We start from the raw sequence: 25,291 nt of genomic DNA on the forward strand, positions 1-25,291 counted from the left end.
GCATTTTCTTTTTCTATTTAATGGAAAATATTACTATTAGAATAATGTGGCGATGGGGGCGGCATGCACAACGTTATACGTCTGCGTCTATCGAGGTTGGTGGAAGGAAAGCATGTGGGAGTGCGATGGGACTTCCATGCGATTAACCTCTGGTAGTGGCATGCAATGGATTGTGTTTTATGCAAAGGAGGTGCCATGTAAAATCCCTAGAGGAACCTGGTGTAAAAATAGTTCAAGGCTTGAAAAGATTACACGGTGGAGTATAGTGAGGTAGCTCTGCATTTGGAGAACTATATGGGGATATCCTGTTTAGACAATGTGAACATTTTTAATGTTTGCTACAGCATATTGCAGAGGAAGGGCTTGGTGGATACAGCAAGTCACATTCCTGGGACATGTATTGACACTGGAAGTTTATGGAGGAATTGACTTTTGTTTATAATAGGGCAATAGAATACATTTAATTCAGTGACTCCAGGAGTTCAACCGTATGGAATACATGGGGACAAGTTGCTTCCTGGAATCGTACGAAGACCTTAGGCCCCATTCACACTAAGCGACATACCTTTTGCAGCGGATCCGCATGGCTGGGATAGAGCGACTTTCTGGGCGACATTCCAGCCACGATCCAGCGACGTTAGCGCGACCTTCACCGTCGGGCTCCATTACAAAATAGAAAAATCGTGCAAAATCCGGCGAAAAAGGGTCCTGCTAGAGCGACAGCGACGGGCGACATGGAGCTAAGACAGCTCCATTGAATAGCATTGGCCGGCGACTTCTCGCGATATCGTGCGGGAAAAATGTGCGATATCGCGGCGGAAATCGCTTAGTGGGAATGGGGCCTAAGGCTGGGGGTATCCCAGAGTATTAATGTTCACCAACAAGTTTACAAGAAATTACCCTTTGGGATCAGATATGGAACGGCTGCAGTATCTCAAATGTTGAATCCATATGGACCAAAAGGAGTTTTTTCCCTTAAATTAGTTTTTCATGTATGAAAAACGGAAAATTGTATACTTACCTATCGGTAATTTTCCTTTCCTGACGCCAATACATGGCAGCATACCATGGGTATGGCTCCGCCCCCAGCTATTGTATGTTGCCATGGATTGGCGTCAGGAAAACGGAAAATTGTATACTTACCTATGGGTAATTTTCCTTTCCAGACGCCAATACATGGCAGCATACAATGGCTGGGGGCGGAGCCATACCCATTGTATGCTGCCATGGATTGCCGTCAGGAAATGTAGTATTCTGTATATTATAAAGGGGTTATTTCTCTAGCTACATGTGCTGGTCGAATGTGGGTCTACCCCAGGTTAGCTGGGATTTTAAATAACAGATCTGTCTTTTTTTTGGTGGTGGCACATATTGTGCTTTGTATTTTTGTGTATGGATCTAATTTTGTACAATAAAGAGTTCACCGAGTGCAAAATTCTTCTATTCCTACCTTTTTAGGTTATATATTTTATTTTTGTGACGGATGCACCACACCTATGTTTTTGGTGTAAACAGAGGTGTAGAACAATATACGAGTTATAATAGAATAAGGGAGATGAGTTGCACTGTTTTATGTATAGTTATTCATTTATGACTTCACCTGTAACCTCTGCTTGTTTTTATCGTGGGCTCACTTAGAATTGCCCAGGTTTGTGACAGGTTTCATTTATTCCAAGTGCTTATAAAAGACACAAATGAATGCAGCATTAATGAGTAACTCCACTTTTACATTGAGAAAATGTCACTCCCCTGGGTGATCAGTGTACGTAGAAAGGATTTACATGCTGCAGAGTACTACCTGTTTCTATTCTAAAGATATAGCAGTTTATAGCAGACTAATTCCTGAATGGGAGGCTCTGGGTTCACTATAATCAGCTGGTGGACTTTCTGTGTTGTCATGAGGAAAGTTGCAGTGTCGGCATCCCTTTAGTAGTGGCAAACCCTTAGGGAGTATCTCACCAAGAAAAGAATTCCTATTGCCAGAGATGCCAAAGATGTTACTTGTATCTTAGAGCGGATTTCTGGGAAAATCAGTCAGTCAATCACAGAAGCAGGAAATGACATTTCTAGGGGCATTCTGTATACCAACTGTGTACAGAACCCCTCCAGGTTGCCATATTGCATTTAATTTATAACATGTTTAGAAAATGACATTACAAAATGATTTGTGTAATGATTACATCATTACACAAATCTGTATCTGCTATATGCTTTTTTGTTATTTTATTTCAATTTTATTCTTTTAAAGTGGAGTTTCCCTTTATTTTATTTTTAATGTAAGCAAATTAAATACCTGACTTTGACTTGGTATCAGCATCTTTCTGTATAGCAGAGCTTAGACATGGACAAGGAGAAGCAGCACAAGAAGTTAATGGGGCAAGGATCATGCTGATACAGGGAGTGAACAGAGCTCATTACTGTGCTGCTTCTCCTTTCACTACCCAGTCACAGACTGGGGAAGGAACACGACCTGTAAGTGCTACTTAACTGCAGCAGAGAAAATTAGGTCTCCTGCCTGTCAATGTGATCCATTGTCCATGCTAGGCTGGTATAATGAACAATCCAGTACATGTGACACATAAAGAATGATAATTCCGCCTATAGTATGTATTTCCCTCTTGTTGGTTGAATAGAAGTGGTTTAGTTTCATCTTCACATGTGCAGCACCTGTTCGGAGACCTGTCTGTTCACAGACAGGGCTGTGGTGTGTGACAGAGCTGTGTAAATCTCTGGATGGACAGAAATACAAAACCTTTAACGAGGAAAAAGGCTCCCATATATATTGTATATTTAATCTCTGTATGTAGCTGTTTGCCTGGAGTTCAGCTTTAAGATAACTCCCCACAACATTGCCTCATTGGCAGCAGTGCCCCTAAGGTAGAAGGTTAAAGAATATCTTAGTTCATACTATGTTAAACTCTACGAATGTATACTTCAGTTGTATTCGAATACTTCAATGTCATGTAAAACAAAAATAAAAAATTTTATTGAAAAAAAAAAAATATATATGACTCCCCAACTACTGCTCTGAAAACGACTGATTATTGCTAATTTATTTACCCAGGAGGCACAGGAGGATAAGGAGAAATATGCATACAATATTGATATCTGCCTCCGCTTGGCATACAATGGTTTGCTGATATGAAAGTTGGAGGAATAACTCCGAAATGTTGTCTATCGTTCAGTCTGACTTCCTCTTTTTTTTGCCTCCAGGGCTTTGACGATCACTTGCCAAATTAGGATACTTAACATAAAATGCCACCATGCTTCCAGTGCCTAATGGTTATTATAAATATTTATTAGAAGCTGTCAGAACTTGTCGCTAAGCAGCATGAGCTCTCAGGAACAGCTTTCCCCTCTTTTCTTTTTAAACTTTTGACACACTGAGAGGCATTTCTCTGAATTCTTACCATATGGCTTTTGGGGAACTCTTCTTTGCCTCTGCCAGGTTAAGTTGGCTTTAAAGGTATTTGACTTGCTATGGCTTTTTTTGGTGTATTCATTAAACAGAGGAGAGTCTATAAAGGGAACCTTGTAGGATAGTCAATGGGCGTTGCCAAAGTTCACTTGTGTTTAAAGGGGAACTTTACCCATATCTTTGAAATAACAACAAAGCCACCTTTAGAAATGTTTAGTGATGACAATCTACAAACAGTTACTTCTAGATTATTGCCGGCTTTTTATTCTTTGCATTCCTGATTTTTCTTTTTCTCCCCATTCTTCTCACAGTGGCCATTTTTACTAAGGGCAGATGAATCCATCTCCCTTTACTTCCTGGAACTCTGACACATGTGACTAGAACATGTGACCATGCACATCATCTCAGGGGAAGAAAATGCCTTTGCTTGAGATCTCGTGAGATTACAGATGAGATTTCCCAGCAATACTCTGCTGATGTAACTTTCCCAGGATGCAACGCGTGGGCACATTACATTACTAATGCCCAAGAGGACCAGAAAGTGGAAAAACAATAATTGTAAGTGAAAGAAAAGTATGTTTGTTTAACTAATGAATGTAAAATGATTTCATATCAGCATGCAGAGCTCTATGCTCATGTGATTTATAGTGAAAGGGGGTAAAGGTCTGCTTTAAGGTGTAAGCTTATCATTAATCGCTTGAGCATCAGCCTATAATAGTCCATCATTACCGAGCCCTTTTTTTCAGTTTTCAATGCTGTGAGTGTTTGGCTGACAAATACTCATTTATGCAGTAATGCACCTGATTGGTGGTACTGAGATCCAAATGCAGCCCTGATGAGACCTGTGTGCAGCCCTGGTGAGACCTGAACGCAGCCCTGGTGACACAGAAACGCAGCCCTGGTTGACACCCAATTGCAGCCCTGGTGACACCCAAAAGCAGCCGTCGTGAGGTGCAAATGCAGCCCTTGCGAGATCCAAACGCAGCCCCGGTGAGACCTGCACGCAGCCCTGGTGAGACCCAAACACAGTCCTGGTGAAACCCAAACGCAGTCCTGGTGAGATCCAAATGCAGCCCTGATGAGACCTGTATGCAGGCCTGGTGAGACACGAATGCAGCCCTGGTAAAACCCAAACGCAGCCCTCGTGAGGCACAAATGCAGCCCTGGCAAGATCCTAACGCAACCCCGGTGAGACCTGCATGCAGCCCTGGTGAGACCCAAACACAGCCCTAGTGAAACTAAAACGCAGTTCTGGTGAGATCCAAATGCAGCCCTGGTGAAATCGCACAAAGCCCAGGTCAGCCGGTTACTATTCTCCATTGCTATAAAATCATGGATTGAGGAGATCTGTAGTCTTCTATGGCTGGTTGCCATTCTCCATTACTGTATAATCATGGATTAATGAGATCTGTAGTCCTCTATTGCTGGTTGTCATTCTCCATTGCTGAATAACCATGGATTAATGAGATCTGTAGTCCTCTATTGCTGGTTGTCATTCTCCATTGCTGAATAACCATGGATTAATGAGATCTGTAGTCCTCTATTGCTGGTTGTCATTCTCCATTGCTGAATAACCATGGATTAATGAGATCTGTAGTCCTCTATTGCTGGTTGTCATTCTCCATTGCTGAATAACCATGGATTAATGAGATCTGTAGTCCTCTATTGCTGGTTGTCATTCTCCATTGCTGAATAATCATGGATTGAGTTCCAGTTCTTCTCCATTATAAAGAAACTGCCCTAAAATAATTAGTTTGTGTTGTTTTAGAAAATAAAAGTCCCATTTCTCTTTAACAGAAAGTATCATTAATTGGTATCGGTGAGTACCTGAGGCAAAATACTTGTAATCGGTCTTGAAAAAATGGTATTGGTCCATCCCTAGAAACTACAGAAATGTTATGTGTTTCTAAGTCATTTGCCTGGAGCAAATAGACAGATCAGGATTTCTGACTTTGCTTGCTGCATGCTTTCTGCAGGTCAGTGACTCGGATAGTACGTAAAGAAGACACATTCATGCAGCTAGGAATGACACCCCATGTTCCTTTCATGAAAGGTGATTTTTAATAAGCTAGTTGCAAGACAATGATAGACACGATGATAAAATGTTCACGAATTCTTCTTGTTCTTATTTTTAAAGTTTAACTGTAAGATCAAAAGAACCGAAAACCAGCTTCTGAACGGAGAATAACCTCCGCAAGGAATTCTAAAACATATTAGAACTCTAGTGACTCCTAGTGGACACAAAAGGTTTTGCAGCTGGTAATTCACTTCTGAAACCTAGCTGTAGAAATGCTTATTTACTAAGCATAAAATGATTAATTTGCCGATCACCCTTTGATTTTCTCAATGGGCTTTTGACATCGGAAGATGGACTAGTGTTCACCAAAAAATATTTAACACTGTGTCATTCCTAAATATTTATAATGGGACAAATGTAACACTCAATGGGGGAGATTTAATGAAAGTTTTGCTCCACTTTTCTGGTGTTATGGAGCTTTAAAAGGAGAAGCCGGTGTTCTAGCAGCCGAATATGCATCCCCGGCCCCATTCAGGAGATTCCCCATCCGGCAGCTGATTGTAAACAAAGGGGCCAGGGATGCTGGCTAACATGATATCATCTCTTGGCAGGCAGCTGAATGGGGCCAGGGATGAGTCACTGGTTGCAAAGATGTCTTCTAGCAACTAGTAAAGTGGCTGAATGGGTGGAGCCTGATAAGGAAGCTTAGGAACTAGTTCCCCATTAGGTCCGCTCTGATGCTGATTGACAGCAGTCAGTGGGCAGAGTCTGTAATTAATAGCAGGCTGGTCATTGGCTTTACCTGTCCACTTTCTACTGTCAATCAACAGCAGAGCGGACGTGATGGGGAACTTGTACCTCATCATCCCCATCAGGTTCTGCCTACCCACAGTCCAAAGTCTTCAGCTGCTCCGCCTGAGTGTGTTACAAGTGCAGTGGCTGGGCAGAGAGCTCGGTGATGCTAAGCCTGTGATTTTATAGTACTCGACTTTACTGAGTTGCACTTTATTGCCACATGATATTTCAGGTTCATGATAAAGTACTAGGAACGTGTTGTGCGGAAAGTCCTGAAGTGGCAATGATCGCAGGCTCTGTAGAAGGTGAAAAGCGCAGCATGCTTAGATTTTTTTGATACCTAGGTTATGGAAGACAACCATGGCTTGGATGGCTCCACCTATAGAGGATTGGATATCTGAAGTGGAGTATTTAATGTAGATGGAAGAAATGTTATCCAGATGAGGAGACAGATATCCGAGGTTTGTTAAGGCCTGGCATTTATGGATTGATTTTTTTGGAAGGAACTAAGGCTAATTAGGCTTACATGGAGTAGGGAATGAAGAGCCCTCAATGCAGCTCCATGTCCATGTTCGTTTAGCATGTTGGTTTAGCCTGGGTTTTTTTTTCTCTTTTCTCTTTTGGTGTTTGTCTGTTGTATGCGTATCTGGGTGCTCTGGGTTAGCCAGCTAGGTGCAGGAGTACTTAGCGATGAGTCACTGGTTGCAATGCCGGGTGTCACTCCTCGCGTCCCGGACGAAAATGTGATCTGCGCATGGGCCTGCCCCAAGATGCTTTGCGGCCGCCCGAGATTTTTCACATTTTCGGATGGGAGGCGTGGGGGAAGACACAGGTAAGTATTAACCCTTTTCAAAGCGGGTTTGTTTTTTTTTACACTTTTTGCAGATATATGCAAAAACACCCGAGGCTTTAATTATCTTTTAAACCTGCCATTTCTTTCAATTTCCTGCGACATACCGAAAATCAACAAAGTATCAGCTAGAAGAAGAAAGCTGCATTATCCAGCCCAATCCTACCTACAGCAGATGGCATTTCAATGAATTCTCCTCTGAGTAATCATTTGTAGCAGCTTCACCTCATTTTCCAGCAATTGCTCAGTAGCTGGAGTACACAAAACCACACACTCTTTATAACCTTTATGTTTCACTGCATTAGTTGCCAAGCAACCCATTTAAAGAAAAGTCTTTTGTTCATTCTTGTGAATATTTAAAGTCTAAATGTAAAATTTAATAACAGTTTAGTTCCTGCTTCATGTTTGCTTCAATAGTTTCATACAAAGAGATAGAGAGGTATTTGCTCATACAGGCGGTGGACAAAATAAGGACAATACCAACGATATATTAATATGAAGGCCATATTCAGGAGTAGGGACACTCATCTGAAGCTTGGGATGTTCACTTCTTATTGTGAGTGGGTGACGCAGATGCTGGTTCAATGCTGGGGTCTTTTTTGAAGATTGTGTTTTATGACACTTAGCGGTCTGTTTATAAATAACTCCCAGAGCCATTGGCCCTGTGAATCTCTCTGAATGTTTATTTTGTGTGAACAGTTGCACAAAACAAATGTATATTTTCTTTCTGAGTAGAATGTATTTTTTTTATTGTCATCTTGTACTACCCTATAACGCCACTAAATGGAGCTGAGGAGCATAACAAAACATTTATTTTATAAGCGCCATCTAGTGGCCATAATAGGGTAGTACGTGTTGACATTCAAAAATACATGACAAAAAGATTAAATAAAAAGTATTTTATTAAAAAAAACAATTATTTAGGTTATACAGCGCTTTAACAAACTAAATGTAATTCCGTTTTAAATCTTCTTTAAGGTAGATATTGAAAATAAACTGTGGTGTGGAAATAGCATGCGGACATGTTATATCCCCATGTTAAAAAGGAAAAGCACCTTCCCCATGTTCCCAAAGGGACACAGATGGCAAAAAAACTGGCAGGGGTTATAACCCTCCTTTGCTCTGTCAAAAATGAAAAAAGAAATGTTAGTTTTAGTTCTACTTTAACAGTTTTCTTTTATTTGATACTGTCAGGAGTGTCCCTGGACCTGTTGCCGTCTGAGGCAGGATGCTGCTGGGTGGTGCACACTAGACATGTGCAATTCGTCTTCATCTGAATTGAAATGCGTACGAATGGAAAAATAACAAATCTGAACGTATCCGACTTTAGGAAAGGGGGAGGGGACAAGCGTCCTCATTAACATGGGGACAAGGTGCTTTGCCAGAGGGTCACCCCTGGAAAAGCACCCACCCCATGTTGAGGGCATGTGGCCTGGAATGGTGCAGGAGAGGGGGGCCGTACGCTCCTCCCTCCCTTTCCTGCTAGGATGCATCAATACCGATACTAGCATACTCGCCCAAATACCCTGAGACCAGAACTTCCGGTCAGAGGGACATCTCCCTCTGACCGGCAGAGCCGAGGAAGAATGGAGCCAGCTTCCTGCCAATCAGGAAGCCGGGAGGTGGGTCATGACCTGCCGCCTGGCTTCTTTATTGGCTAGGAAGCCAGCTTCACTTGTCAGCAGGCAGCCTGGCTTCCTAACCAATCAGGAAGCCGGCAGCATGTCATGACTCGAGTCCCGGCTTCCTGATTGGTCAGGAAGCAAGGCTGCCTAGCAACAAGTGAAGCCGGCTTCCTAGCCAATCAGGAAGCCAGGAGGCGGGTCATGATGTCCCGCCCGGCTTCCTGATTGGCTAGTAAGCCGGCTTCCCTAGTTGCTAGGCAGCCTGGCTTCCTGACCGATCAGGAAGGCGGACGGCAACGCATGACTCGCCGCCTGGCTTCCTGATTGGTCAGGGAGCCAGGCAACCTTGACAAGTGAAGCTGGTGTTCATTCGCTAGAACACCGGCTTCACAGGCAATCAGGAAGCCTGGCGACGGGTCATGATCCACCGGCCAACTCCCTGACAATCGGGGCACAAGGCACCAGTACTCGGTATCGTCTAGTACCGAAAAATAAATATCGGTACTCAATACTGAAAAACCGGTATCGGTCGCTAGTTAAAAATAAAAATGTTTATTTTCTAATGTCACTTTGCTGCAACAAAATGTGTTCATAATCATCTAACGCATCTGAAATAATGAAAATGTTGTATTCGGACGAATCCAACAAACGAAACGAATTGACTTTTGGACCCGAATCCCAAAAAGCAAAAAAATGAAAGGTCGAAAGCGAAACAAACCTAGCTGAATTTGTCTACTGCACGCAATCAGTGTGTATGTGGGGGGGGGGAGTGCTAGTGGAGTGCGACACCACTAAGGGCTTGTTCACACCAAATGCACACCAGATCTGCATGAGTTTCTGCACACGCGGGTTTTCCCACGTTTCTGATGCCTTCCAGGCCGTTTTTGGTACAAAAAAACAAAACATCTTTTTTTGTATGTTTAAAATTGGCTTTCAGTGCGTTCCATGGCGTTTTTTATGTGTTTGCATGCGTTCCAGAGCAGGTAAAATAGGGCAGGTTGCAGTTTTTTTTACATGCTCTGGAACTGAACGCTGCGGTGTGAACTAGAGCCCAGAATACATTGGACGCAGTTTTGATCCGGTGTGTAACAGATCTGCTGCTCCTGGAACGTGCTTGGTGTGAACAAGGCCTGAGAGAGATGTGTAAGGGCTCTGCACCTCCTTTATCTGAGGCGGCACTGTGAGGTGGAGCGATCTCCTGCCTGACGCCTACATACTTCCTGCATTAGTAGAAGGAGCAGCAATGCAGTGGCACGGCACACAGATTTCTGCACGGTAAATGTTCCCATGAGCACCGATGCTGGGTAGGGTTGGAGGGAGGGAGATAAGGAGGGAGGTAATTAGAGGGAGACAAAAAGGATGGATACCCCAGAAAAGTAGAGATCCTAATTCTGGGGAAGGGGGGCTGCATGTGTTTATGTAAAACTGCCACTTTCTCAAGTTCTACTGTTGGGAGATTTGCTTACGCAGTGAGCCAATAAAAAATAGAGAATCTTGTTGCCGTTAAAAAACGTATCAGCTGCCATCAATCACATGCATACGGCAGACTTTATGGGGCTGATGTATAAACTGAATAAATGGATGTCACCAGCACACTAATTATTGGTGTGCTGGTGACATCCATTTATTTTGTTCTATTTGGCGGCGCCATCCGCAGTCACTGCGAGCAACCCCCCCCCCCCCCCCCCCAACAAGGTATCTTTATGTCTTTCGATGTTTAAACTGTACACCCGGCCTAAAGCTGGACACATGCCATTCACATAGCATTCCCACCGTTAGATGGAGCTGAGGAGCAGAGCAAATTTGGGTGAGAATGCTGTGTGAACGTCATTCACCCCCCTCTACTCTGGGTGGAACGTTTGTACATCAGCCTCTATGTGTGTGGAAAGTCAAAACGTCACATTTTTGATTTGGAAGAAGAGAAGTGAAATGACCCCGGTCACTTTATTACTATTATTATTTTTCTGTCTGTGTCCCATTGAGAAATGTATGATCACTTCTTGTTCCAAAAATGAAGTAGGAAGTGAGAGATATCCCCATTGCGGTGGCGTCCCGAGGCTGGGTGTCACCCAGGGGTGGAGACCGAGTGACACCCCACCATGCAACCAACGGATTACGTCATCGCGCATGCGCACTGGTCTTCTTGACGCCTGCCGGCGGCCATCTTGGTAATGGACGCCGGCAGAGAGAGGAGGGGACGTTCACCCGGCGGCATACCTCATCCCCTCCTCTCTCCCGACACTGTCGGGTTCTCGGTCCATGACCGAGTGCCCGACATTTCATAGGGGGGTGACACCAAAATGACTGTTAGTCATTTGGTGTCACCCCTCCAATGGTGGCACCCGGGTGCGGGCTGCACCCGCCTTGTGACGCCACTGCCCCATTGGATGATTTCCCCTCTCTCCCTGTCCCAGATATGCAAAGTGCAGAGAATTCCAGTCTGTCTGTTTATTAGATATCGATCTGAACTCGAGTTTATCCGACCCCAAAAGCAGGCTGTCAGTGCAGGCCCAATCAGCTGGGCCGGGGAATTGCCCACCCCGCAGCCTTATGTAAACAAAGGGGCGGGATGCTGGTGACATTGTTGACCTTATATGGTAATATGGCCATATTAGGTCAACGTCATTTATGAAATACGGCGATGTGGCCACATAAGGTCAATGACGTTATCAGCATCCCGCCCTAATGTTTACAGACATCACCTTGGAAGATTTCCCCTTGCCTCTGGTCACCGTGACAACTTTAAACTTGTACCAGGACAAATGGCAATTTATAGACAGCAAAACAAACCAAGATCTTTTAAACCTTCCCACTTTCTATAAAACTTAACCAGTTGCCATCCATGGCCGTTCCCGAACAGCAGCCTTATTGGAGCGGGAGGGCGTCTTAAGACGTCCTGCCCCTCCCCCTGCTCGTGTGCAGTGCTCAGCGCACATAGGCGTGGGTAAGTGTTAGCAATGCCGTTGTCTCCGTCGCTGCCGGTCCCGAGATCTGCTGTGCACGGTGCGGCTGGGACCGGCGCGGCGACTCTGTTACAGGAGATCAGTACACGATCTCCCTTTCATCTCCTCTGCTGTCTCCGAATGCAGGAAGTGATGTATATTACATAATTTCCTTCATTCAGTGTCACTCCTTGGTTACAGATGCCAGTGAAAAGCTGCTGAAGCAGATCCCTGCTTCATCAGCTCCTCTGGGGGTCCCCAGGTGACATCAGGGGTCTTAGAGACCCCTGATGTCTCCATAAAGAGGATCTGTCATGTGAATTGGCTATCACATAGGGAATTTCTTAGCCCCCGATGTGATAGCAATAAAGATAAGTGTAAAAAAAAGGTTAATAAAATGAACGCATAAAAAAATTAAGCTTAAAAAAAAGTCAAATAAAAAAATTTCAAATAACACAAACATGCGTCGGGTGCGACTATGTGCGTAAACGATGATTGCGCCCATTACACCGCACATGTTACATATAACCGCGAACGTCGGAGTGAGAGCAATCATTTTAGGGCCATCAATCACTGATAACACTAAACTGATGAGCGGAAAAAGCGTTTAAAGCGTCGCCCATGGCCAATTTTGGGTGTGGTAGTTTTCTGCGATTTCGCGAGCACATGCAATTTTACGGCTTGACATGTTTAGTGTCTTTTTACCCGACGTGACCCCGTATTTTATATTTGACCAAAAAATTGGGGTGATAATACATTTTTCATAACATTTCATTTAGGATACTTTTTTTTGTTATATAGTAAAAAAAAAAAACCCGCAGTGGTGATTAAAATACCACCAAAAGAAAGCTCTATCTGTCCCCAAAAAATTGTATAAAATGTATTTCAGTACAGCGTTACATGACGGAATAAATGTCAGTCAAAGTACCGCAGCGCTAAATACTAAAAAATGGCCTGGCCAGGAAGGGGGTGTAACATCCCGGTCATCAAGTGGTTAAATAAAAAATAAGTTTTGGCTTTACATAGACTTTAATGATGAAACCAGAATTCTGATTTGTAACTATACGCCATGGGGGGGGGAGGAGTCTGCTTTTTCTGGCCTCTTTAGAATGATAGCTGGCCTGGAACAAGCATGCAGATTACAAGTACTGTATTCCAGGTCACCGACTGAGAACGAATCAATGCCATCGGATGTCCATGACACCCGGGCAGCTTTCACACTCACATGGAGTGATCATCAGTCAGCAATGGCAGCCTCCATCCCAACGCCACCTGACTCAACGCACTTCACGGAATCCGCTAGGTGGCCTGTGATTGGTCAACACGCGGCCATCCAGTTGATCTGTGATTGGTCAACCCGCGACCATACCCAGGAAGAGAGCGCGAATGTATCCCCGCCCCTCTCACAGTCAGTGCCAGCGGCAGGGGGCGGAACTTAGACCTCACTTCCGCCCCTCTCTCTTCCTAAGGAAACCCCGTGGCCGAGCTCAAGTCTCTTTCTCGGCCGGCAGCACAAGATGGCGGACGCTAAGGTGAGGGGCTCAGAAGCGGCGGCTCTTCTGGGCTGTCCGTCTCTCTTGGTCTTTCAGAGACTGGCACCGGAGTGACTGCGGGAGCGGTGTACGTGTTGCTGACCGGTCGGGGAGGGTTTGAGGCGGCGGGACTGACTGGAGAGTGCGAGGTGGGGGGAGGCCGAGGCCTGCTGGTGCTGCTCCCATGTGACAGCCTGGCGTCCACAGTGTGGGTTAGAGTCGAGGCCTGTAGCAGAGCCGTATCGGAGGGTGAAGGGGCTTCTATCAGAACTACCGTGTGTGTGTTGCTGCATGGTCGGAGGAGGGTGCATGCCGCATTTATCTGCTATCATTACAGTGCTTTTCATTGAAAGTTTATCTCTATAACACTGAAGTAGATAACGATTAGACCCACCGTAAGACTTTTTTTTATTGCTGACTGTATCCCCATAAAGGAGATTTACCACGATCAGACTACCGTTGACTACTGCCCCCCTCCTCAGATCAAAAGGTGAAATCCCGAATTAGAGTTGTCACCAGTACAAGAGGTGAGGGGAATCATCTGTCTAGGCCTGCTCACACCAGATGTGTTGGGCTTTCTCTGAGCAATTTGCCCTGTGTCCAATGTCAGTGTTCTGGTGATGTGTATGATGTGCTGTATATTCACTACAGGATTGTGATGCAGCATGGTGATGAATTAAACATTTAATAGTTTGAATAAATTAAACAAAGTATGCAATGAGCATCACACTGCTTCTGTCACAATGGCATACCAGTGGCCATACAATAGTGTGTGCTGATGTAAATGGACCTTTTAAGAGGAGATTTCTCTCCACTTTGAGAGATTTCCTCCAACTTCCTGTTGGGTCCCTGGCACAGGAAGTAAATGGAAACTTCCTCAGTGCTACTTAGATTAGTTTAAAAAAAAAAGCTATTGTAGGCCTTCTCCACTCAAGTGTAAAAAAAAAAAACCTTTGGCTATACCTACTCTAGTAGGAGTAAATTTGCCTCCCCTCCAGCCATGTGATGTCCACAAGCTCCCTTGCCAGCGCTAGCAGTGTCTGGTCATCATGTGACCCTGCACAGTCCATAATACACTGACCTATATATGTGTATATTGTCAATAAGAACAGGCAGGTAAAAATCCTTTATTGTGGGGAGATATATGTTGTCTCTTTTGCACTAAAGTCTACCTGGGTGCCCCTCTTGTTATGGAATGTTCCATTTTAGTGAAAGGGGGGATGCTGCTCGTCATGTGACTATAGGTTCTGTGATCCTCATTAGTACAAAGAGCTCTTATTGGGTGATTTTCCTGTAATGTTTTTTTGTGAACACCTGCAGCCCCCCTCCTGACATCCTCATCCAGTCCCTGGTGGATTCTGTGTTGTTGCAATTCCCGTTCCTTCCTGTGGTTGGATGCACACTTGTACTCTTTAAGTGGAGCATGCAGGTATCTATAGGCAATGAAGAGGGGCCAAACCACACAGGGCCCAACTGGGACGGGTTTTAAGAAAGTCTGCATGCCTCCCGGCAGATACACCCCATGAGAATCACTGTAGTTGGACTGCAGATCCATAAAGAACAACTTTAATGGAAATGGCTAACCCTATGGAATGTGGAATCCTATGGAAAGTCAGACCAATAGAAGATGGGTTCTGATTGATCACTGAAGAGCTTATTGGCTAGCCATATCTTTTCTTTCCATTTAGCCTAGAAGCTGAATTAAATAATCTTCAGCCATCTGCACTGCACCTGCATCTGTTGTGTTCTGACAGCTGTTACTGCCGGCTGTCAGAAAACCTGAACAGTGCCTGCATCTGATTGGATGGGGGCAGTGTTTGATGTTCTGGCTCCTGCCATTATTCATTTGAAGTATGTCAGATGGGACCTGGCAGTCAGGGCCACCCATGAGCACGTTTCTTCCAGTTATCAAGAACCGATGGAAATTCCCTCAGTGTATGGCCATACTAGGGCAGGTGTCAGATGTCTTATGGACCAAACAAGGCCCTAAAAAAATGCCCAGCAGGCCTCCAGTTGATGAATTATAATTCTTACTCATCTGCAGCTTAAGGCCCCGTTCACATATAGCGACATACCTTTTGCAGCGGATCCGCACGGCCGGGATAGCGCGACTTTCGGGGCGACGTTCCAGCGACGGTAGGGCGACCTTCCCCGTCGGGCTCCATAGAAAAAAAGTAAAATCGCGCAAAATCCGCCGAAAAAGGGTCCGGTAGAAGCGACTTGCGACCGCGACGAGCGACATGGAGTTAAGACAGCTCCATTGAATAACATTGGCCGGCGACTTCTCGCGATATCGCGTGGCAAAAATGCGCGATATCGCGGCGGAAATCGCGCAACAATTCGCTATATGTGAACGGGGCCTTATACTTCAGAAAATGTTTTATGGCCTCTCTGACATTACATATTCTAGGTTGCTATAATTCTAAGTTGTGAAGTGCTGTGATTTGTTTCTGGAATAAAGTAACATTCTACACCCCCTTTGAAGATTTTAGGGGGATTTTTATCTTGCTGCTCATGTGCTTTGATACTTCACCAGTGAAAGTTGATTGTGATTTCTTGTGAGTCAGTCTGTGTGTAGCAGTTGGCGATGGGAAGAACGTTGAGGAGTTCTTGGTTAGCTTATTGGTGTTCTCCATCAGATTTGTATTTTGTCACAAAGTTTAATGACCATGGGCGCGATTTGGCTCAGGGATGAGTTTAGCGCACTTTGATTTTTGCCGGAATCAACTGTAATGCTGCAAAATAGCCGGGTTTTATTTGCGTGACCCGATGTTTAGTTTAATTGTATATAAGAATCGCTGATATCGCAGATTCCTTTTCCTGTTTTAAACCAAGGCTGGACAAATCCCAGGATTAAAAATGAGCTGGTATTTGTTACCCTGCAGAGAGCATTGATGTGACTCAAGAGAAGATGGCAGTATCTTTCTTTGGTGTGGGCTGTGCCGTCTATACTATGAAAGGTGCGATAGTGGCACACTGGGGAGGTAGCTTGGTCCTGGGACAGAATGGTGGTGAGTTTTGTTCAGATTGTGATTTTATAAAATGTCGGCTCATGTTTGGTTGTAGTTTCTGTAGACTTTGGCACAGGGAGGGTTGCTTTTACTGGTAATTGACAAATAATGAACTTCTATTTCTTTCCCTTTTAGGCCAAGGCCAAAGCAAAGGCTCAAACTAAGGCTCCAACAAAGGCCCCTTCAAAGGCTCCGTCAACAGACGCTTCAAAGGTCCAGACAAAGGCCCCACCAAAGGTCAAGAAGCTACCCTCAGAACTAACCAAGGGAGGTCTCCCAGGATTCTACAAGAACTTGGGTGGTGGATTTAAGGCTTCAAGTCATGTAAGTTGTACATTTTGTTTTCTAATTTGTTTGAGCAAAGTGAAACTATAACCAAAACTTTTTTTGAAGGGATGGAACCTTTGTCCTGATGGATTATTTCCTTAAAGATTTGGCTGGTGTTCAATGTTAAACTTTTTAATACTGATAGGAGTGCTTTCTTTGTTAAATATGCAGCTTCTGTATCTTATTGCAGAACCTTTTCATCTGTATAGGGAATCCTGACCTTACATTTTACTGAAATCTGTATCAGCCTGTCATTGATGACCCTTGTGTTTGAGTTTTAACTGCTATGAAACCATTTCACATGCACTACCATCTGAGACGGCTGTCTAGAATAGGGCTGGAATTGTTCTACGTGTTTTGCCCAGTGTGACAGTGTCTCTCTAATGCAGGTTCTGGTCCTAGACGGAAGAGGACATCTTCTTGGTCGTCTTGCTGCTATTGTTGCTAAGCAGGTTTTGCTTGGTGAGTATTGGAACCAGGAATATGTATTTACTTTGATCTGTAGTGGTCAGTGATGAGTATGAAAGTATCTTGTTTGAGTTTTGCGACCATGAGATGACTTACATGCACTACCATCTGAGACCAACTGAACATGGTGCCATGAATAACTTAAAGCTGAACTTCAGGAAAATCACTAAATCAAACAATGAAATGTGTACAAGAATGTTCTAGCTGCCTTTTGGCTGGACAGTGAAATGAGAAGCAGCAGACAGCTTTTTTTTTTTTTTTTGTCACTGCCCTCTGGTTGGCATACTTTTTTTTGCAGTGCAGCACAACTGGCCCTTTGTGATGTTGTCTGTCTGAGCTGTGCTATACAGATATGAAGTCAACATTGGATAATTCCACTGCATGCGTTTAAGGAAGAATTCAGAGCTGCGTTGATTTTTCTGTATCTGCCTTGAGTTCAGCTTGTATAAAATGGCAGCGGGCTGACAAGTTATCTTGGTTCTTGCATTCCTTAAGTATTTTTTATTCTTTCTTTTTTTTTTTTTTAGGGCGCAAAGTGGTTGTTGTGAGATGTGAGGGTATCAACATTTCTGGCAACTTTTACCGCAACAAACGTAAGTAACACGTCTGTGTTGTGTGGGAAGAGGTTTGTGGCTGTTGGTGAATGAAATCCCTTTGCACAGAGATGTCCCCAATATATATGAAGAAGGGATGCAAGGAGTCAGGAACTTAATGGGGTTTTTGGGGCTGTATTTCATTTAGCTCTGGAGCTGTGTGGCTTCGCTGCCTTTTCACAAACTGACAGCTTAAAACAAAATGGACGTTCTGTTCCTGTGTTTTGTCTGGTGCTGGCCTCTGTTGTCGTCCTGTCACCCTTTGTTGTAGCTTTGTTCCTTTTTTTCCCCTCTAAAAGTGCAATTTGTTAAAAAGCTCAATAGACCGGACTACCCTTTAATTGCGGTATAGCTGACTCCAGTAGAAGGTTTTGTATGATGTGCGTTTTTGGTCTTTTTAAAGAATACTCTCTCCTGTGTCTTCAGTATAGACATTTCTAGATTGAGGTATTGGGTTACCGGTTTGTTAGATTGGATGATGTCATTGAAATTAACCCATTTTGATTATAATGAAACCAAAACAAGACTTTTCTTGATGGACTGGTTTGGGGTAAATATTTGCTTATTTTTTTTCTTCTGCAGTCAAGTACCTTGCTTTCCTGCGGAAACGCATGAACACAAACCCTTCCCGTGGGCCATACCACTTCAGAGCACCTAGCCGCATCTTCTGGAGGACTGTAAGAGGTAAGCATGTCAGTGACTTATGTTTTGGTTAAAGTAGTGGTTGGGTTACCTCACTAGCTTTCACTCTAGTCCACGGGGTGACACCAGTCTGAAGTGGCTCCACTAAGATCCTGGGAGGAGGGCTGGCACTGACGGGGAACTATCTAGAATTTTTACGTTTTTGGTTAACTGACACTTGAATTGTTCCCTAAAAGACAATCGCACAGCCCGGTCAGTGTTGGGTTTTTTATTTTCCTGACTAGTTCTCAGTTGTAAAAGTTGACTAGTTCTCATGTGTGTACTGATATGACTAATATGGAGGATGACTGGCTCTCAGAAATTCTAGCTGCCTGGCTCTGTCGCAGAACTGCAGCAAGAATGCAGATAGTGATGTAAAGACAGAAGCCTTTATTATTATTATAAAAGATTTATATAGTGCCAACAGTTTGCGCAGCGCTTTACTACTACTTTGGGTTGGTGACTTCTTACTGAAGGTGTCACTAAACTCAGGAGTTGGATCTTAAAAATGCACTTGGGTACCTTAGCTATCATTGCCCTGTAGATTCTGAAATCTGAATTTGTCCTTCCTCCTGGAGGGTTGCTACCTTTGTTCCCTATGGTCCATGTGACCATGGGGAACAAATCATCCTCAAATCATCTCTGAATTGTTGGTGACACTGTCGTTCCTTCTGGAGGGTGGCTACTTGTGTTCCCCATGGTCCCTGTGTGTGTTGTAGTCGCCGCTCCAAGCTCACTCCCGTGATGGATACAATCTGTACAAATCGGTAAACTAAACGTGAGATTGTATTCCATCACTGGAGTGAGCTTGGAGCGGTGACTACTTTACAACACTCACAGGAACCATGGGGGACACAAGTAGCCACCCTTGAGAAAAAAGGACACTGTCGGAACCGATTCAGAGATTTTGAGACTCTACAGCCGAGTGATACACAAATAAGATACATTTTTGTTAAAGGAGAACTATGGGGTAAATTTTTATTTTTTTCTCCCCATGGTCCTCTTTAGAGTCACATGAGGACATATACTAACGTCCTCCCGTGACCCAAAATTTGGTATAAAGCGGGCAATAGCCCACTATATACCGAGAGCTGCAGCCGGGACAGACCCTTTTGAGATCCACCCCACTGGCTGACAGTGGGCTCTGCCTATCTAGAGACCGCTATGCCTTCCCTCTCCAGTCAGCGCTGGTGGTAAATGTTTTTTTAAAAACCAAAAAAAAAGTCCCAACGTACATGCACCTAGAAACGCAAACGCATGTCGGGTGGGTCTATGCAAAAAACAAATTACACCATATGTTACATATTGCCACGAATGTCTGAGCAATAATTCCTGAGCTGTTGACACTAAACTGCTGAGAAGTAAAAGCTTTCAAGGCGTCTCCTATGGGAAATTGTGGGTATTGTCGTTTTTTTTGTGGTTTCAGATTTAAGCAATTTTATGGCTTGTTGACTATTTACCTGGCGTGACCCCATCTTTTATATTTTACCAAAAAATTGTGGTTTCTGTGCACTAAATTTCATTTTGGTGTATTTTAGCCTAACAATATTGGTTTAAACATTTGTGCAAATACCGTGCGGCATAAAAAAAAATTGCAACCAGCAATTTTTATTCTACAGGGCCTCTGCTTTCAGAAAATAATTTTCAGGGTCTGAAGCTGCTTTTCTAGCCAAAGATTCAGATTTCTATCCTATGTTCTCAAATAGTAAGAAATAGCTCTGGACAGCAAGTGGTTAATGAACAGGAAGTGGAATGCAATTTGTTCACAAAACTGAAGTTACACTTTAACATTACCCCATAGTTCAGTAGTAAGCACATTGCAACCAGCAAAGATGGCGGATGTTTGGCCTTGTAAAGGGCTTGATATGTACACATCGGGCCTGACTAGGAAGATAAATAGACGTCTAGCTGTGGGTGACACTTTTACCAAACTGTCTTATGTAAATCTGACTTGCAGTGCTCAAAATGTGAAAGCGCGCACATTGTAGTTTGTACACATTCTATGTATACAGTTTGTGATGGAATACGGATGGGGGCCGCTGCTTAACCAGTCTCCTTTTACACAGGTATGCTGCCACACAAGACAAAGCGAGGACAGGCTGCTCTGGAGCGACTCAAGGTCTTTGATGGTATCCCACCTCCTTATGATAAGGTGATTAAGATGTTAATCCCAGTAATGTGACACGGCATGCACCTCGTAGATCTTTAGTACATTGACACCATTTTCTCCCAACAGAGAAAGCGTATGGTGGTCCCTGCTGCCCTGAAGATTGTGCGCTTGAAGCCGACACGCAAGGTATTTAAATAGTCTTGGGTACCCAGAATGGTTTTATTAAGTCAGACCTGACCTGTGATGGGGTCTCATTGACTTGAGAATTGGTATAACCCAATGTTTTGTATCATTTGTAGTTTGCTCTCCTTGGCCGCCTTGCCCATGAGGTTGGCTGGAAGTACCAGGCAATCACTGCCACCCTGGAGGAGAAGAGGAAGGTAAAGGCCAAGATGCATTATTCCAAGAAGAAGTTGGTCATGGTAAGAATCCATTCTCAGTACTTTGCTGCTAGGTAGTGGCCAATATTTGTGGCTTTTCTGTTGTGGCGCACTTCCTTTTCAGATCCAAGTTGAAGTGTTACAAACATAATGTTTGCTTCAGAATAGAACTGCATGGGCAATATTTTTTGCAATTGGAATGCACAGCATTGCGGTATCATGCGTTTCGGTACAGAAGAGTTTGGGGTGCCATTGAAATGAGTAGAACTGCAATGAACCTCCCGCACCAGAATTTGGCAGCCCAAAACTGACTTCATTTTTTTATTTGAAGGCAGAGAAGCTTTATTTCTTTAACTTGTTACGATTCAAGGTTTTTTCTCTTTACTGTTAGCGTTTAGGGAAATATTAAAAGACCCCTGATATTTTTATTTTTTTAAATTTCAAAATGGAAAGAAGTCAATATATTTCTGCAGCCGGAGCACCGAACAGGAGGCACTCGGTAAAGGGGCTTCCTGCCTATTTGAGGAGATGGTAAAACAGCTGTCTACAATCGTGAATGAACAGGAAGTGATGTGTAGAGCGCTGTCTTCATTCATAATTGAGGACACAGTATCTGAATTCGATGTTGTTAGCAAGTAACGAGTAATCAATACTGTTCACTGCTCTGTAAATATTTCACATGTTTACAGATCCTCCGCTCTCCATCCTGCGGTGCTCCACCCCCTCGAGGTGCTCCATCCTGTCTCCACCAATGATTTTTCCTCCCTGCTGTAGCAGTCTGTCCCCACCGAACCCCTCTGCCGATACAGGTGGGGGAGAACAGCGGGCATCAGAGGGGACACCAACTGGCTTCCAGTGTGGAGGGGAGAGCTGCAAAGTGGCGAGAGGGGGATTGGGGGGAGCGCTCCCCTCCACAAGGCACTGGCTGCAGGGGTCTGTCCCTCCCCCTGATCCTTGCTGGGAGTAGAGGGCTGAGCACAGATCAACTAATCGATAATGGGAATAGTTGACTATTTTATTGACAATCGATTCGTTGCTTCAGCCCTACAAACTAGCATCCCCAATAGCCTGCTAAATAAGTTTATTGTTGGACTACACTGTCTGCAGTACTTAGGCAGCCTTGGGGAAGATGTACTTTCTTCACATCACCCGCTCCTCCTCACTACCTGTCCATTCACAAAATGTCCTACCTTTGTCAAAAATTATAAGGCATTCTGGGATTGGAGAGATGTCATATCCCCACCCTCTGCTGGTCTAGCATTATATGTAATGGTGTCAGATCGCCAGCGAGCGGTGGAAGCCTGCGGGAGCGAGTAATAAGGAACATGTCTGCTTATTCCTGACGCCCTAGACGAAGAACATTGAAACCTTGCAGTGCTGCAGGAGGTCCCGCCTCAAGAGTCACTTATTTTTGCGTAACTTTGAATTCAGGGTGCATGCTGAAATCACAATGCATCTTGTTTGATATTACTGTCTCAAAGACTAAACCAGTGTAACATATGGATCGAGTGTCATCATTACTTGCTGTTAGTGACGTGCTGTTGAGAGAAATGCGATTTGAGATGCAATGAAAAGGTTGCTCTGTCTACATGTGGTTTGTGCCTGCGTCATTGTATCTTTACTTTTGTTTTTCAGAAATTGAAGAAGCAAGCAGAGATAAACGTTGAAAGTAAAATTGCGCAATACACAAACGTCCTGAAGAAATACGGTGTCCTCGTTTAATTATGCTCACAGACCTGGAATAAAAATGTTTAACAAAAAACTTCTTGTTTGAGTGGAGCAACTTCTTGTGTGCAGTGTTTGTGTTGAGAATCGTATACCTGAGAACACCGCAAGGCACAAAACTTTACAGAGATGGAGATGTGGCCGTGTTTGACAGCAACATTTAGTGTTAAAGGAGAACTGACGTGAGTGAAAAAATCACTCATCCTCATAGTTATAGCCGACATGACAATGAAGCTGTCACAGGTCGGCTTTATTCGGGAAGTGAGTGAACGCATACCTCGCTCACTACTTTATCTCCCTGCAGAGATCCGTGACTGTCAAGTCACAGTTCCCCACAGGGATATCTCCCCTCTCCGATCCTCCAGCACTGAGTGGAGGAATGGATGGGGAAGGGGCGGGTACAGCTGGCTCTGCCTCTAGATAGGCCGAGCCAGCCGTCACTCACGCAGCTGGGTGGATCTTGACAGTAATGTCGGAATCTGTCCCGGCTGCGGCGGTTTCAGTATACCACGAGCTGTAGCTCGGGATATACTGAGCTTTGAGTCACAGGAGGAGATATTAGAGATGCCTTGAGTATATCCTTGAACACTAAAGATGACTAAAGGTCATCTCAGGGACTTTACAGAAGACAAGTGGTTGTCTACTTTTAAATGGAAAACATTTACCATCTGATCTGCACCATGATGGTTGTCGGTGGAACATGTTTTCGGGGGGGCTGGAGGACGAGCTTCAGCCACATGGAAGAGTCCTCGTGAACATTGTCAGAAAAAAAAATACTGCTTTTAGTCCTTAAAGCGGCTCTGGGTAATATATTTGCTGCCTTCCGCCAATCTTTACTCAAAAATGGTCCTGCCCAATTCCTCTCCACATTACACATGCATGTGACCCTGTTTATTCCTGTGGGTTAGTTTGTACTCTGCAGGACTGCTGAAGGCAGCAAGGAGTACAGTGTCGTGCATGGACAGTATGAAGAGCTGGCTGAGACTGTTGGGAAAGATTGGATTGAGGAGGAGGTACGATCATCATCTCTGGTGAACTGCACTTGGAGGGTGGAGCGTTTAGTAACCACTTCATGCAGGTGGCTATTGATGTCCTAAACTGGTTATACCAAGAACACGGCTATTACAGCTGTCTTCTTGGTACTGTTGTAAACAGCCTGCGATGGCTGTGTTGGTACAAGCGATCCTTGTACTGAGCGGCAGTGTGCCCTCTGCAGCTACCTCGGGCTCCGCTGTCCCCTGTGAGGGTGGGTCTCACTGCATCGATTGGAGGGAGATTGGCAAGCTGCTAGCCACTGATCACTGGACCCGGAAGTGATTTGTATTACATGACTTCCGGTGTCACTGCACATTTTCCGGCTCCTAGAGCCAGGAGAAGACGCTAGTGAAGCAGATCTCTGCTTCGTCGGCTTCTTTGGGGTGACTGGTCTGACAGACCTCTGTCTCCATCAAGTATAAAAATCTAACCTTGCAGCATGCCATCTGCGATGTTGCTTTGCGTGATGCTGGCAAGATCGCCCCTGGTTGGTAGAGCTGGCTGGAGATGTGTATGGCCCTTATACCCGCCTTTTAGCAACCTGGGATACTTTGACTGGAAAGAAGGTGGCGGCAATGCCATGGCCATGTGACCCAAATAGAAGCTGCCTAAGGAAACGGCCTCCGTCTGCTTCATTATAGGTATGGCCCTGCACCTCTCGACAACTGATTGGGTTCAGAGGTGTGCTGGTGGTTAAGAGTATTGCGCAGGCTTGGGCAAACTGGGTTCACGCCAAGCTCAGCCTCACTAGTTCTTACTGAAACAAGTGTCCCTATTAAAAATATTTTCCTGTTCTTGAGGATTGTGTTTGGTTTTACCTTTCCCTAATGTACTTTCAACTCTTCGTACTTGGATCACATAGAAACAGCCAACATGTTTTGGGGGGGACACAACTCCCCCTTAATCAGGGTTAACTTTTAACTAATACCGGTTGCATTGGTTTTGATCTCTTGTCAGATATACAGTGTTTTTCTCTCTCCCCTGAGCAAACTAAAGAGTGAAGCTGATTGGTTGCCATTGGCAACTGCTACAGATATAGAGAACAATAAAAACCTCAACATGCAACCCATCACCACTATATCCAGAATTAGGAAAATCCACTTTGATAATGTCCTCTCTATTGACTTGGATGCATTTTGCAGATGTGTCCAGATTTTTCCCTGCATTGTATGGAAATAACTGATCAATTTCACTTCTCTCCTTCTCTCCCTCAGCCACCTAGGCATGTGCCTCTGAAGGTCCCTTCACTGTTCTTTCATAGAAGATAAAAGTATGAAGTAATCACACAAAAAGATCATTTATACTGTAAAACTTTCAAAATAATTTATTTGTTAATAGGTGAACACCAGTAAAGCTGTTATCAGTGCACATTATAAATACCTATGACAAGAAGAACAATGGGTACAATCTGCGTGAACACAAATCTGGTGTTTTTCCTCAAGAAGAAACACAGATTAAAAAAAAATCAAATTAAGAATAAGAAAAAATAAAAGTGTATAATTAGCACCAGAGATGTAAGAAGAGGTATATACAAGAGAGAATGCTTATAATAAGCACATTTCAGACATTTAGCATCTTTGAAAAATTAATATAATTTATACCAACTCTTACGTGTATAGATACAGTGCATGAATAGACCAATATGAATCAAAATACAAATAATTAGAAATACTACAAAACAAAAAAAGATCAAATGCTGGTCATATAAAAAATATTGTTAGCCATTCATATAAAACACTGACGGAAAATAATGTTGCATACCAAAAAAAATAAATCTAGACT

The 25,291-nt window shown here is 44.0% G+C and overlaps 1 protein-coding gene across 1 annotated transcript; it reads left to right on the plus strand.

Annotated features, from left to right (window-relative positions):
- Window positions 1–16,370: 16,370 nt before the first annotated feature.
- On the plus strand, window positions 16,371–22,509 carry RPL13A (ribosomal protein L13a; the record flags this gene model as incomplete). The annotated part of the gene is made up of 8 exons (XM_018554468.1): window positions 16,371–16,514; window positions 16,907–16,979; window positions 17,513–17,578; window positions 18,161–18,262; window positions 20,326–20,411; window positions 20,496–20,555; window positions 20,669–20,791; window positions 22,385–22,509. Coding segments are annotated over 8 exons (741 nt in total), but the record flags the coding sequence as incomplete, so codon positions are not given.
- Window positions 22,510–25,291: the final 2,782 nt, after the last annotated feature.

The sequence above is a fragment of the Nanorana parkeri genome, unplaced genomic scaffold (genome assembly GCF_000935625.1).
Source record: "Nanorana parkeri isolate BGI_ZX_2015 unplaced genomic scaffold, ASM93562v1 scaffold9, whole genome shotgun sequence".
Taxonomy (NCBI): Eukaryota; Metazoa; Chordata; class Amphibia; order Anura; family Dicroglossidae; genus Nanorana; species Nanorana parkeri.